Source organism: Bison bison, unplaced genomic scaffold, assembly GCF_000754665.1.
Source record: "Bison bison bison isolate TAMUID 2011002044 unplaced genomic scaffold, Bison_UMD1.0 scf7180017864215, whole genome shotgun sequence".
Classification (NCBI taxonomy): domain Eukaryota; kingdom Metazoa; phylum Chordata; class Mammalia; order Artiodactyla; family Bovidae; genus Bison; species Bison bison.
In genome coordinates, this window is record NW_011494787.1 from 10,794,764 (window position 1) to 10,810,320 (window position 15,557).

Genomic DNA, 15,557 nt, shown 5'->3' on the forward strand with positions numbered 1-15,557 from the left:
TTCCACCATATAAGCAAGAAAAGTAGCTGTCTGCAAACCAGGAAGCAGCCCTCATCAAACACTGCATTTGTCAGCATCTTGACCTTGATGTTCCCAGCCTCCAGAACTGTGAGAAATAAATGTCTGTTGTTTAGTCACCCAGTTCATGGGTGTTAAGTTGCCTGAACTGATTAAGACATAATATAATGAAAATTATATTTGTTGTTGCTTAGTCACTAAGCTGTGTCTGACTCTTTTGCAACCACATGGATTGTAGCCCGCTAGGCTCCTGTCCATGGGATTTCTTCCGGCAAGAATACTGGAGTGGGTTGCCATCTCCTTCTCAAGAGGATCGTCCTGACCCAGGGATCAAACCTATGTCTCCTGCATTGGCAAGTGGGTTCTTTACCACTGAGCCACCCGGGAAGCCCATAATGAAATATTATTCCATCATAAAAAGGAATGAAATACTGATACATGCTACAACATGGATGAGCCCTGAAAACATGCTAACTGAAAGAAGCCAGACACAAAAGGTCACATATTATGTGGTTCCATTATATGAAATATCTGGAAGAGGTAAATCCATAGAGACAGAAAGCAGACTGGTGGCTGCCAAAGGTCAAAAAAGGAGACAGTGGAGAGTGAATGCTTAGTGGGTACGGAGTTTTCTTCAGGAGCAATGAAAATGTTGTCAAAACTGAGAGAGCCGATAGCTGTATAACACTGTGAATGTATTAAACACTACTGGATTGTTTACTGTAAAATGGTTTATCTTATGCTACATGAATTTTATCTTAGTTTTAAAAAAAGCTTAGAAATTCATAAAATAACTTAGTTGTTTTAAACTTTATTTTCTTTAGTAATAATGGAAAATTATTAGCGAGTGACTCAGAGAAGGCAATGGCACCCCACTCCAGTACTCTTGCCTGGAAAACCCCATGGACGGAGGAGCCTGGTGGGCTGCCGTCTATGGGGTTGCACAGAGTCGGACACGACTGAAGTGACTTAGCAGCATTAGCGAGTGACTAAAGAATCAAATGTAATTACTTCAGAAATGATGTATGTGAACAGCAAAACAATCTTGATTTTTAAAATCTGATCAAATACAAGGTTTAAGCAGTATCTCAGTTTCAATGAACACAAACAGGTGCACACACACATCGAAGAGTATGGATTAAAATATGTCTCAATTTAAGGAGAATTATTCTCCAAAATATATCCATCATAAATATCACAAGATGCATCATGTGTTTGCATTTGAGTTTCTACCAAGTTGTTTACTTAACAAGGGGCTGTCTTGATTTGTATATTTTGAGAAATAATGTACTTGCTGGAGGAAATCCTTAGCGTGGAAAAAAAAAAGATCAAGATTCCTTTTAAACTTTGGGAAACTTTAGTTATCTGACAGAAACAGTAAAAAATGAGGCAAAAAAATATCTAGCACTGACTTAGCAGTTTCTCATGCCAAGGTCCACAGTTTTACTGGATGTCACCGTACTCAAATAAAACGCAGTGAGCGCAAACCCAGTGCTCTATGACAACCTAGGAGGTGGGAGGGAAGCTGAAGAGGAAGGGGACATATGAATGCCTAGGGCTGATTCATGCTGATGTATGGCAGAAACCAACACAATATTGTAAAGCAAATATCCTCCAATTAAAAATAAATAAAATTTTTAAAAAATCTTATAGATACTACTTTATAAAGCAATCCACTAATTATATTATGCATAACATGATACATTTATGTAAATAGATAATATAGAATTTCCAATGGTGGTCTCAGATAGATTTAAAAAGAGCGTCATATCAAAAACTTTAGGTAATATAACCTTAAAAACTACATAGATGGTTCAAAAAGTAGCTCTACTGATTACAAAGACACAGATGTGAAAGATGCATATAGAGTTTAAAAAAAATCATTCTATAAAATTTGAGATGTAACAAACAATTCCTAAAGTACTGTGTGTGTGCTCAGTCTGCTCTTTGTGACCAACCCCATGGACTATATCCCACAAGACTCTTCTGTCCATGGATTCTCCAGGCAAGAATACTGGAGTGGGTTGCCATTTCCTTCTCCAGGGGATCTTCTCGACCCAGGGATCTCTTGCCTCTCCTTCCCTGACAGGTGGATTCCTTACCACTGAGCCATTTGGGAAGCCCAAACTAATATTAACTTTGTATAATTTAAATCTATCTGAGTTAACAGAAAGAACCCTTTTGGGATCTTCTAAATGGGAAAACAGAAGATCACTTTATATTCAAGGGTTATCAGCATTAGCATTAGAAAAGAGCTACACCATAAAATCATAAAGTGATTACTTTGAAAGCTAACAGTAATTCTTTCAGGACTGTGATTTTAATTTTCTCTATACTTCCTCTGCATTTTTAACATTTTCTTCCATCTAAATGTATTATTCTTGATTAAAACAAAAGCAGTTAAGAATTAAAAATAGAATTTATTTTCTCAAGATGTCTAAAATTTTTATGACACGGAATTAATGAATTTCTGTTGTGGAAGAGGACAACAGTCTCCCAGTCAAACCTTCTGCCAAACTGGAATAATCTTACCTACAATATTTGACATCACCCAGCTTTTCCCTGATATACAGATCAGTATTTTGAAAACATCTTGTTCCACTATTACCAGTTGAAAATGTCTTTACTGATTCCTAAATATTTAGTCTCTCTTTATGCCAGGGGCTGAGGCCTTTATTTGAGGTATTTTTCTCAGGAGTCTCTTAAGTCTTCACTTTTGAGGCTCTATATTTAATTCTGCCCCTTTGTATACTCTACCTGGTGTCCATTAACACCTTAGAGAGGCATAGCCAGGACTTAAAACAACATTCCAAATTATTTCTGATCAGCCCAAGTCAAAATTAATAGTTGCAGGAAACCTGAAGATTTTCTTTGATGAATGAGATTACATAAGCATTGCTAGTAGCTACATAATATTGACAGTTTAAGATTACAGTCAACTGAATCATCCAAGTCTATTCTACTAGCAGCTCACATCTTCCACATCTAAAGTTTAAGAAATGCATTTTCCCAGTTTTAGAAAAACTTAAAAGGGGGAAAATTTTTTGTTTTATAATAAAATAAATTATATCTATTTCCTGATCACAGAAAGCTCTCTATCCCCCTTCTATATTTTTAACTTGACTAATTGAAACAAGCAATCTATTTACTCCTTGTTTTATCCATAGGGAATTGTACATGTTTAATGTTCAGTTAAGGAAGAAAACCACATCATCAGAGACAGTATCGCTGATGAATGAATGAAAAATGACCATCCCTGGGCTTTTTAGAAATCACCAATACACAAACTCAGTTTTCTAATCAGTGTTTTCTTAGCAGTAGCAATGATGCCAAGGCTTACAAAGGAAGAAAATTTCTCTTCTACATCCCTTATATAAGTGCTAAGATGGGCTTTATAAGACTCCAGTTTTCTTGTCTGTATGGCATCTAAAATTACACAAATATAGCCACCAATTTATTTCCGGGTTAAGAAAACTTGATATAAATCCTTGGGAAGCAAGAAATTTTAACATTCTAGACACAAATCTGAAGATTAAATTGTATGTCAATCTTATTATTAAACCTTACTCGGGGAAATCTCTGTAACTTCTCCAGTACAAGATTTATCAGAACCTGCTAAAAATTAGAGAAGCTATGCCTATTTGAAAAATTTAATTCTGCTTTTATTTTGTTCAAAACCATATAAGTGTGGTAGTCTAGTATGTGGTTATATAGGATGCTCCCTTCCTGTATAAGTACTTAATATGCTTACTTTTACCCTACAAAGATTTAATAGAAAATTAAAGCTACACATGTGTAACTTTCCTAGAAAATAGTAAAAGGATTAAGTGTTAGGAATTACCTTGAGTGGTGAAGTTGAAGAGTGCAGGTGTGTCTCGCCCATTTGGTAGTTTGACATTTGGGTCCCGTAATTCATCAAAAAATGAATGTGCACAAGCTTCCAGTGGTGTCAGTCGGGCAGTTGGTGTATACTCCAGCAGACGGCTACAAAGTGCAATCGCCTCGGGTGGAGTTCGGGGTCGGAAGACCTACAGAATGAAAAAAAAAAAAAGAGAGAGAGAGAGAGAGAGAAAGTACAGTTAATGTTTCAAGTAAGAATCTTTGCAAATTATCATCTGAGTACTGAGTTAATTCCCACCATGTACAAAAACATGGTTGCATTTGTGAAAGAAACCTTTTAGAATGAAAGGAGTTAACTGCATACAATTTACCACATTGGGGTGAACTGCTGATTAAAGACTATATGAAAAAGGCTCAGAGAAAAAACTAGGGAAAATGAAAAAAAAAATCTATACAAGCTTATCATAAAGCAGTACAACCAAACATGCACACAAAATATGACAGGCACAAAAGAAAGTCTCGGTTCTGGGAGCAGTCACAACTAGAAGAATGTGAAGTTAATGTAAAGTTCTGACTGCTGTGGTAATAGTTATAAGGTTTGCCTCTTTGGTGTGACTTTTCTTTTTAGCAGAACAATTGTTGATAATCAACAGCACAGCACTGTACAAATCTGGCAATTAATATCTTTTAAAAAGGAAAAGCTGTTTATTCTTCAATGATTTGGTATTAACTTTTCAATAAACAGAGCCTATTATTATTTGAGGAAATTCTTGAATATCCAGAACTTCTGAAAATGTCCAAAATTGTTTTCTCAGGTAGGTGTTATCGTAACATGGCCAGTTTACCCCTCATTTGAATAAATATTCTAGGGTTTTAATCAGGAATAGAGAAACTTATTTTTCATTAAGAACATCAACTCACAGAAAAAGTAAACTGAAAGCTATATAATGAGGCAAAATGCAAATAAACAAACTTATTTAAAGGAACGGAAAGCTTTCTACTCATCTGTGTCTTAAAACTCCGAATAAATACACAGAACTATGAAAAATATACTTTGTTCTAAATTATGGATAGTTAAAGAATAAAAGCAGAAGGGGAAAAACAGAAATAAACATAAACATCTGGACAGAAAGCTTTTGAAATTAAAGAAAAATGAAACACATATCCCTTGACAGAAGAACACAGACACAAATAGAAGGGTTAGTAGCCGCAATGGTGGAAGTTGACAGACACAAAAAGGAAAACGGATGCATAAAAATGGAGGGAAAGAGACCTACAAGTGAGGAAAGGACATGCAGACTGTGACAAGGCACAGAGGCGTCTGAGAGGCTTAAGTTTCCTAATGATAAAGGCTCATGTAACATTTGGCTATCCACCTAGGCTGAAAGCAGGAGAACTGGTTACTACTACAGAGCTCATTAGATTATGAGACTATTTATAAGAGTACTTTCTACACTGAAAATCCTTTTTTTGTTTTGAAACAAAGTTTATTATTAATAAAGATATTTTCCTTGGAAATTGAGAAATTTTGGCTTGAGTAAGATATTAGAAATTTATTTCTGAACATTAATTATCTTAGTTAATTTATTTGGTTGTGTTAGAAAACCCTCTCCACAGTTACAAGCTGCTTTATCTTTATTCTTTTGAATAATCTGACTTGCCTCAGTCAAGGAGCTAATGTACTGTATTATTTGAAATGTTTAGATCTTTCACTGTACGTGGTCATTTCCCCCTTCTCTTGCTTCCCAGCCAGAACCATATTCAAACTCAAAATGTAGAAGAAAATAATCAGTGGAAACATTTAGAAAAATTTTTATGAAAATACTAAGCACTACTGACCTTCTCCTGAGGGAAGTTTGTATTTATTTGACAGCATATGGATTTACTTTGTTAGCTAGTTTAATAAAAATGCCTCTGACCAATATGGGAGCACAGAAGTAGAATTAAAAGTACCACCACCAAAAGTAGGAATAAGTATCTTTTAACATTCAAATGTAGGGTAGGTGGACAGTGAGTATATTTTAAATGAAAAAATTCTGTGTTACATCTATTAATAAACCAGTATTGTAAGCTTACTTCTGATTACTAAAAAGAAAATCATCCACGTCTTTTTTGATTTCTTACTGACTAAAAGTCACCATCCATGTTGGTACTAAGACACATAATAGCTTATTCTGCCAGGCAACCCTAACTCACAGAATCAAAGAGTTAGAAAAATAAGGAAAAGAATTCATTTTAAGAACCTACATTAAACTCAAGACTTAACCTGCCTTTTAAGAAAAGTACCCATTATTATTTCTAATCCTTGAGAGATTCCTGATGAGAAAAGCCTTGGTTCTGTAATATACAGATAAAGGTTAAGAAAATTATGTGGGGTCAAATCCCAGCATACCCAAAGTCCAGATTTCTGACCATAAGACAGGGTGTGGTAGCATGCAGCTTTCAAAAATTATAGGCCAAACTAGAAAAAGGTTTTCTGAATTATCTTTGTGTCTAAAGAAAAGGAAACCAATAACTACTGTCACTTGGCTTTTAATAATGAAGTTTCTGCTGCTTTTCATTCCATACTAAATTGTTTAACACTCAACATCTTGGGTTCTGTGGGGTTTTTGTCAATATTTATTCTTGTAAAAATACTTTTCAAACCCCACTCCTAAACTTCAGCTTAGTTATCAATAAATCATTCAAGAAACTGAGAGTCTAAATATATACCACAAGCAAAACCTATACCGCACAGCTACCTACTTTGTTTTTATTATTACATTTCAAGAATGAATAACTTAGCTTTTCAAAAAAGTTTTCCCCCCGAGTTTTATAGACCTGCCCTGAAATTTTGGGAAAAAAAAAATTAAGTACATACCCGCACTCCTGAGGTGAAATGTCCTGTTCCTGACGAATCCTAAAGATGAGAATGCAGTGAAATAATCCAAACAGGGGAAGTCAATCCAAAAGAGAATAGTCCAGCAAGGAAAAATATATCCAATGTTATAAGAAATCCATGGTGTGGAGGGGGGGACATAGAAAATGTTTATACAGTTATAAACTTTAAACATCAGTCTGCACAGTAGCAAGTCCAAGTTTTAAAAATTATTTCACCACAGTGTATGCAAAAAAAATTTGATTGCGCAATGGTGAGGCACAGTAAAGAAATTAAATTTTAATTATGTTCCGATGCCAGTGCATTTATTAAAAAAATACAAAACCAAAAAAAGTTAAAATCAAAATGAAATCTAGAAGTAAAATTCCCAAAGTAAAGTGTTTGGTCTTCTACGACCTGGATTCATTGTCCATTGACATGGCTGGGAGGGGGCATATCAGCCTGCTTGTCAAGATGTGAGTTCCCAATATGCTAATTTTTCTCTATTAATGAATTCCAGTAACACAGTATAAACATTTTTGCTAAATTATTAGTGATGAGAGGAAAGTGATAAATTTATTTAATTTATAGGTTTCAAGCCAGATATTTTCAATTTGTGTGAGCTAAGAAGGATCAGGCCACCGCGGATTATTCTCATTTTGGATTGACTTCCCTGATAAAAGATATTTACTGACATTCTCATTATCTTAGGACTCTTCAAGAAATTGACATATCACCTCAGAAGTGCGGGTATAAACTTACTTTTTCTATTGTGGGCTTTGCCCCCTCATACCCTCTCCTTTTTGGAAAAACTCACTGAAAAAATTCTGTACCTCTGAACACTACAAATTCAACACAGTTCCATCTGCAAATATGCCCAATTCACCCACCAAAAGCTAAACAAAAATATATACAATGAACAATACAACTAAGGGACAGTCACAGTTATAGGTGACATGCATAGTAAGTAATGTAAACCAACACCTAGGCACAACGGAGCCAAATATGCAAAAGGGAGGTAGCAGGGTCTATTATGTCTAGGTATTGAGAACAAAAAATGGCAGAACTCACCAGTAGCTGTGAATTCCCTTGGCTATTCTAAGAGAATTTAACATTCTTTTAGGATAGTTTCCAGTGGGGGAATTAAATATTTTGCAAAAAATAAATAATCCGCGGATTACTTTTAGTCTGCAGACTAAAATTTAGTTCACGGATTAAAATCCGGCCCGTCAGGATAAAAATCTCTCATGAACTTAAAACACAACCAGGTGGACAAAAATAGAAAACCAGACTAAAAAAAATGAGAGCACAAAGTAAGACTCAACTGGGCCAACTAACAATTAGTGCGCAGACTAAATATGGCCAGCCAAGAATGTTAGCAAGGCCATGAAGAGCCAGCCCAAAACACTCCCTGTAAAAACTAAAACCAGAAGTAAATAAAGAAAACAAAACAGAACAAAGCAAAAAATAAAGAAATAAACAAAAGGAAGAAAGAAAACAAAAGCGAAAAGAAAAACTGAAAAGAACCAAAACACTGACATGAACTTTTAAGTGATTCAACTACTACCTCACCTGTGCAGCAACTCATTTTCTTAAATTGAAACAAACTCTTATCACAAATACTAGTCTAGAGAAGAAACTAGGAGGAAAAAAAAATTTTTTCCCCAAAAATAAAGTCTCTGTGGTACTGAACAAATGCAAATGAGTTCTTAACGGAAGAATTATTCAAAATAAATTTGCATTTGGAAAACTCAGAAAGGACACAGGCCATTTTCTCCTTCACATGTCCTATAATAAATAGACTTTTGCCATCAAACATCAAATTTCAACCTGGAGCTAACTGTTATGACTGAATCTTAAGCCCCTTAAAATTACCATTTATATACCACATCAAGGCTTATGGTTGATTCTCATAGCATCAGCTCTCAACAATTCCACTATATTAAACAGCCAACCAGAGCAATGTAAAAATGCCTATGGGGCAATGATAATTAATCTAAGTAGAATGGAGAACAAGTACTGTGCCTTGTTCAGTAGCTCAAATAGCTAGTCCTCTTCAAGTTTTCATTGTGATAAATGTACAGTACAGACACTGTTCGCTGGTCATACACAAAATACACAAGCATTAAATGTTAAAAACTGATAAACCATGAACACTTCTGAAGAGCAACCCCAGTACATAAAATTATTTGCAATTTGTAAGGCTATATGCAGGACTAAAAGTGAGACAATATTATGGATTTGCTGACTAGTTAATTAACTAAAAAAAGAATTTAAGTCTACTGAAGTGCTCATGTACAGCACATAATTCATAAGAAACACATCTTTTCCTTAGCCACAATTCAATAAATTTTAGCTTCACTAATTAAAATACACATAAGGAATATAATGTTGGTATCAGCATTAAACTATGCCATAAATTCCTCCCTCTAATCTCATTTGCTCATAAAATACTACAGAAGTGTGATTTACCAAATGTCTACTTATCCAATTTAATCTTTCATTGTTCATAAAATGGTTACTATAGTCAAGTCGATCTTCCTAAGAATATAGAAATATTTCCTTTTCATCCATACCTCCTTTTCTTAAGGGATAGTCCCCTAAGCTACAACAATTCCTAACTTTAGCAGCACCTAAGCAAACCCAAGGGCTTCCCAGGTGTAAAGAATCCACCTGTTAATACAGGAGACACAAGAGACATGGGTTTGATCCCTGGGTTGGGAAGATCCCATAGAGCAGCAAATGGTAACCCACTCCAGCATCCTTGCCTGGAAAATTCCATGGACAGAGGAGCCTGGTGGGCTCCAGTCCATGGGGTTACAGAGAGTCCGACATGACTAAGCTACTGAGCACACATGCACACAAGCAAATCTAAACTGTCTTTCAACAGTACCCACCCTCATCTACTAGCCCTTCTATTGCCTTTAAAGGAGGCTCCTTTTCCTGTCCACCATCCACACTGAAGAGCCTCTCTATGATACCTATAGTACATGAAACACCTTGGAACACCAACAGCACATAATCAGGTATAAGGTTATTATTTAATACTTGCTTCAACTGACTCAGATATATATCACCCTTAAGTGTTTCAAAGATGGAGACTTAATATTTTAGTTTTTTTTTTTCTTTTGTATCCTTTATGGTGTCTAGCATAGCACTGATACACAGGAGTTAAGTGTTTTAAAGAACAAATGATAAGTCACAAATTTTTGCCTTCTTTTTTAATTCACCCTCACCCTATCCTCTGCTCCCCACAAGTGATCCATTCTTTCTTTTTTACCTTATTCTTCTCACGTATGGATTCACCACCTTAGTAGTTGAATTTTAATGTGCAATAGTTTCCAAAGAAATAGGGTAAAGCCAGTATAAACAGAAAAGTGAGGAGGTCTATTCACATAGCAAATAGATGTTAGAGAAGAAGTGATTATTCTAGCACTAATGAAGATGGAGGTAGAAAATTCAGTAAGGAACATAGTGTATTTATGTGACAAATGATAATGTACTAGTTGAGGTCAGTAGGCAGATGGGTTGAAGAGTAATATTGAAATTGATTACCTGAACAGCACACAAAACAGACAAATGACAAACTTAGGAACCAACAGAAATCCTCAACATAGTTTCATGCTTTCTGGAATACATGAGCAAAATAAGGCAGAAAGGCCAGAAAGGGTAGAGTGGATCAGCAAAACAACAACAACAAAATGTTTGACAGGGATTTTTGCTTTGTGCTAAGACCCTTTGAACGTATTTTTGGTAATGGGTGAAACTAGTTAAAACAGGTAAGTTTACCAAATGAAAATTCATCTTGTAGTCAAAGACTTAGGAAAAAACACTATGAAGAAAGTCATTTAAAAAAATTATAGTGCATCTTTTGGTTTAGCTTTAAGCATAGCAAATAATACATGTAATAACTAAATTAGCTAGTCTGATTCCTTTGATGGCTGAAATGACCTCAATTTTTTGCTTACTCTGTTAGCTAGTTAGAAACACTAGTATTCACTCATTTCACAGCATGTGGACTGTATTCTAAGAAATCAAGTATGTAAGGATTGATTTTTGTGGATAATGCTTTCTGGGATACTTAAATCAATGATCTAAGGTCCCCACATATCCTACAGACAATTAACTATTAATCATGTATACCCAAGTCTCAGCAACAAACATTTTGAGGTAACATATTCATTTTATCATCAACAAAAGAGAAATAAGAAGCTGCTATGGTACATATATGGTATGACTTGGAAAGTACTACAGGAGTTATATGGTGGGAATAATCACATAAGAGCTTGGATAATTAGATGTTTCGTGGGAGAAGGAGATCTGAAGTCTTGACGAAGGTCAAGACTTAGTAAGCAGAGAGAAAGAACACTCTAAGTGTTCACTAGTAAGAGGTAGAAATGAATGTGGCTTTTCCGGGGAACAATCAGGAGAACAGTTTGATCAGATCAAGAAATTCAGCACGACTGCATGATCCGTTCAAAGTGAGCAGGACAACACTCTCATATGTAGCTAAGTTATTAAACAGTACTCAGTCAATCGAAAGAAACCAAGGCCCTTGGGATTCTAATCTATTTCCTCTACTAACTAGATATATCATTTATGAATTTCATTACTCTGAAAGAATATACAGACATCTGTGTTACCTAACTCAGAGGTCCCCAACCTCCAAGATGTAATGGCCTGATGATCTGAGGTGGAGCTGATGTAATAATAGAAATAAATTGCACAGTAAATGTAATGCGTCTGAATCATCCTGAAACCATCCCACCCCTGGTCCATGGTCTTCTCCAAAACTGGTCCCAGGTGCTGAAACGGCTGGGTACTGCTGATTTAACTGACCTCACAGGATTATTTAATACTGGAATAATACAGGGGAATATCTGCTTTAACTTTAACAAAATGTTAGCACAATCAGATACTCAAAATAGGGAATAAACATATACAACCATTACAATGTTAACTTTATTAGAAATCCTTAATCTATCCTGGTGGCTCAGAGGTTAAAGCGTGTGCCTCCAATGCAGGAGACCTGGGTTCAATCCCTGGGTTGGGAAGGAAATGGCAACCCACTCCAGTATTCTTGCCTGGAGAATCCCATGGACGGAGAAGCCTGGTAGGCTACAGCCCATGGGGTCGCAAAGAGCTGGACACGGTGAGTGACTTCACTTTCACTTTTCAATCTATCCTAACCAAACACTGAACTTTTAAATTCATTGCCTAATTACACGCATTTAAGGGTGAGGGAGCTGGAGAACTTGGGAAAGATTAGGTTTAACTGACTAAATGCCTCAGGAAAGGTTAAGAGCAGGACAAAGAACTAAATCTCTCATTTTTCTGGAAAAAGAAGCAGAAGAGTGACTGGATAATCATCCGAACTGGGACAGTGAAGAGTGTGAAGAACATGCCATTAATAATCATACTGGGCAAACATAAATTGGGACATATAAGCACTCTTCTCATTATATGTATGGTATATAAAATTTTTCCTATAGGCAATGAGGAATCAGACAATTTCAAACAGGAAGAGACAATATCACATGTGCTTTAAGGAAGATGACTTTGACAGCAGTGAGGATGTGAAAGATATGAAGGAGGGAAATCAGGAGGTAGGAGGTTGTTTCAGCAATTCTATGATATGATGTTGGGCTAAAGTCAGGGCAGTGGAGATAGAGAAGACAAATCCTCTATATGCATATCTGTTTTCAAAAGAACCTGAAGAAAAGACACAACAGCTAACTGCTTTTCTACAAAAGCAAAAAACAACATGAGGCACAAAGAATGGGAGCAATGCTTATACTAGATCCTTACTTCATACCTAAATAGACTGTCATTTACCCAAAACTCCATGTACCAAATGCAGAATTTCAGCTTCTTCTCTTCTTCCAACCAATCTCCACCTGTATTTAATTCTCAATTTGCTTTTGCTATCATTTCCTTTTGCGTCCCATCTGGCTTTTATTCTTTTAACTGTATAGCATACACCAAAAAGCAAGTATTTATCTTCCCCACCATCACTCTCAATACTGGTCCCCTTTTCAAAACATTAGTATATATATATTTCCTTTCCAACTTAAGCCACAAATGCTTATTCAATGAATTAGGTTGTTCTGGCTATTAGGTAATAGTCAAGGGCATCTTACTGGATTTCTGAATTCTCCAGAATTCAGGATTCTCCCTGCAATATATCACACTAGGATTATTTCATTGTTTTGTTCTTCTGTTTGCTATCTTTCTTATACATCTGAATACCCTCACTCAATGCTTCCAAGGAAGACATTTTCTCCCTTCAACTTTCTGTCTGCCTATTTTTTTTGAGAACAGGAGCTCCCAGTTCTGGGGATATAGCTGTACTACACTATAACATGGTAGAGAAAAAAAGGGTTTCAGCAAATGGGACCAAAATAGGTTTTAACAGAAGACTTCGATAAAGGCAAAGCAGATTTTGTTTCCAGACTCCTGTTTACCCGCCTTCCAAAGGCAAAAAGCTTTTTCCTTTAGAGAATAACATTATGTACATTAAAAAAAAACACAAAAAACTCCACTGGCTGCCTAGCATAAAAGAGTATTTCTCAAGCTGACATTCACTATCACAAAGGAGGGGAGACTTTCCTCTAGAAATTTAAAATTTTGTATTCTTATTTTGACAATAATCAATTCTTAATAAATCAATGTAAATATATTCTGGATCATCTGGAAGACAGAGTACTGCCATGGAATTTCTGTGTCTGAATTTGGTTTTGTGTTTACAACCACAGTAACAGCAACCAATGGTGTGCACTAATGAGAAATTAATGTAAGTGTCCTACTATATAATAAATGCATTTGTACCAAGTGAGAACCAAATTATGGCACATATATGAGTGAAGAATTCACAAGAGTTTGAAGACACAAAATAGGTGGGAGAATTGAATTATTATTCTATATATGGTATAAGAATGGAAGCCTAAATAAAACAAAAGGGCTTTGTGTATATTATTACACTGGAAAAGCATCAGTGTAAGATATAGAAAACATCTGGAATTCACAAGGGTAAATGATGTAAAGCATGCAAATTCACCATTAGTCTTCTATTGCTTGCATGGTAATTATAATGAATCATTCCTCACATTCCATCCTGGCTAACACTTGAAGAGATATAATCAAGGGGAAAAAGTACAGAATATGACACACACTAGTACTGGTGGCAGTCTTGATTTAAAAAAAAACGAGGACAAGGACTACTAAATAAGATCTCATGACCTCATTTCAGCATTGTATTGCTTAGAAACTCTACACAGGATGAATATTTAGAACAGATTCGACCAAAAAGAATTTTACTTTTCTACCTTAAAATAACATGCTTATTAAAAAAAAAATATGGAAATGCAGAAGAAAATAAAATCACCTATACTCTTTTAATTCAAACTACCATTAGCATTTCTGAATACTTCCCTGTATTAATTCAATACACAGAATTCTCTTTGCTTCTTGTTCTTCTTTAACATGGCTGAAATCATAGTATACTACAAATCACTTATTACACTGTAACTTGGAATAACTTTGTGGATTCAAACTGCAGCTCGGATTCTAAATCCAAATAGGGCACCTACGATTCTCTTGAGTTTAGAACCAGTGAAAGAACCTAAATATCTTCTGACTCAGATTCAAAATAAACTTTAAATACCAAGACCAAAGGATGACTTATCTCAGAATATTTAGTGTTTACTGTAAACTTAAAAAGAGGGTAGGGGAGAGAGCAATGTCTTGGTCAGTGAAAGCTACAACTTATAATTCTGGCAGTAAAATTATTACTGAGGTCTTTGTTTCTAATTATTTGGAAACAAGAGGATTTTCTGAAGTGAAGAGACGTGAAGATATTTGATAACTTGAAGTAAAGAAACCTGAATAATACAACTTAGCAAGAGATCTACTTTGAATCTGGAAATGTAAATTATTTCACCTAAATTACTTTACCTCTTATTATAAAAGATATATAACCAATTAAATGAACTTGTCAGTGTTCAAAACAAACTGTTCTATGTATATTTTTAAATATAAAAGATCTCTGATTGAAATATGTATTAAAAAGTTGAATATTTCCAACCCACAAAATATATAATGAAATATAAGAATAAACTGGGAAGAGGGATATATAGATGGCACAGAACTAGAAGGTTAAAAAACTTGGTATTAAACACACACACACATACACAGAGAAGAAGCTTAATCCTGACTTTGTCAATCACATATGGAAACATGGATAAGTCATTTGGCATGTTTAGCTACAGTTTCAGAATCCATAAAACAAGAGAGTCACTCTAGCTCTAAACCTTATTGATATTTTTTTTTCCCCTCTGCATACAATCTCACAAATCAGACATGAAAATAACTTTTTAATAAAATCTCTCTACAATCATTTCAATTAACTATCAAAACAAAAAATAAAGTCTTCTCATAAGTTAGTACTTATGCTCTTAGAATTGGCTCCAACTAAAAGTTGAAGTTAGGCTTTTCCAATGGCTAGTGACATCCTGTGGGTATATCAACTGCTTTCAATGTATACTATTCATGAGACCAAATCTTCATTTTACTCTTGCTCCCAAAACACCAACAGGAAAGAAAACAAGAGAAGAACACAAAATATAATCTATTACTAGTAGTTTAAAAAGAATAAAAATATATGTGATACTGAATGCTATACGATATTGAATGCATGTAAGTACCCAACTATATAAAGAAATTACTTCTGAATTTTAAAGAGTAAAAATTTATATAAGATCCTGCACTTAATGAAATTCTTTATTTGAATACTATGCATGTGTACTGTCCTCATCCTACAAATAAAAACCCAGATTGGAAACTT

The 15,557-nt window shown here is 35.0% G+C and overlaps 1 protein-coding gene across 3 annotated transcripts in view; it reads right to left on the reverse strand.

The window, feature by feature from the left end:
• Window positions 1-15,557, reverse strand: part of GSK3B (glycogen synthase kinase 3 beta) — a 215,995-nt gene that overhangs the window by 27,135 nt on the left and 173,303 nt on the right. For 2 of the 3 annotated variants that reach the window (XM_010845385.1, XM_010845383.1), the window contains exons 9-10: window positions 6,719-6,757; window positions 3,860-4,046 (exon numbers count right to left, since the gene is read on the reverse strand). In XM_010845385.1, the coding sequence (XP_010843687.1) occupies window positions 3,860-4,046; window positions 6,719-6,757 (226 nt within the window). The remainder of the gene's footprint in view (window positions 1-3,859; window positions 4,047-6,718; window positions 6,758-15,557) is intronic. The other variant, XM_010845384.1, reaches the window with a different exon arrangement.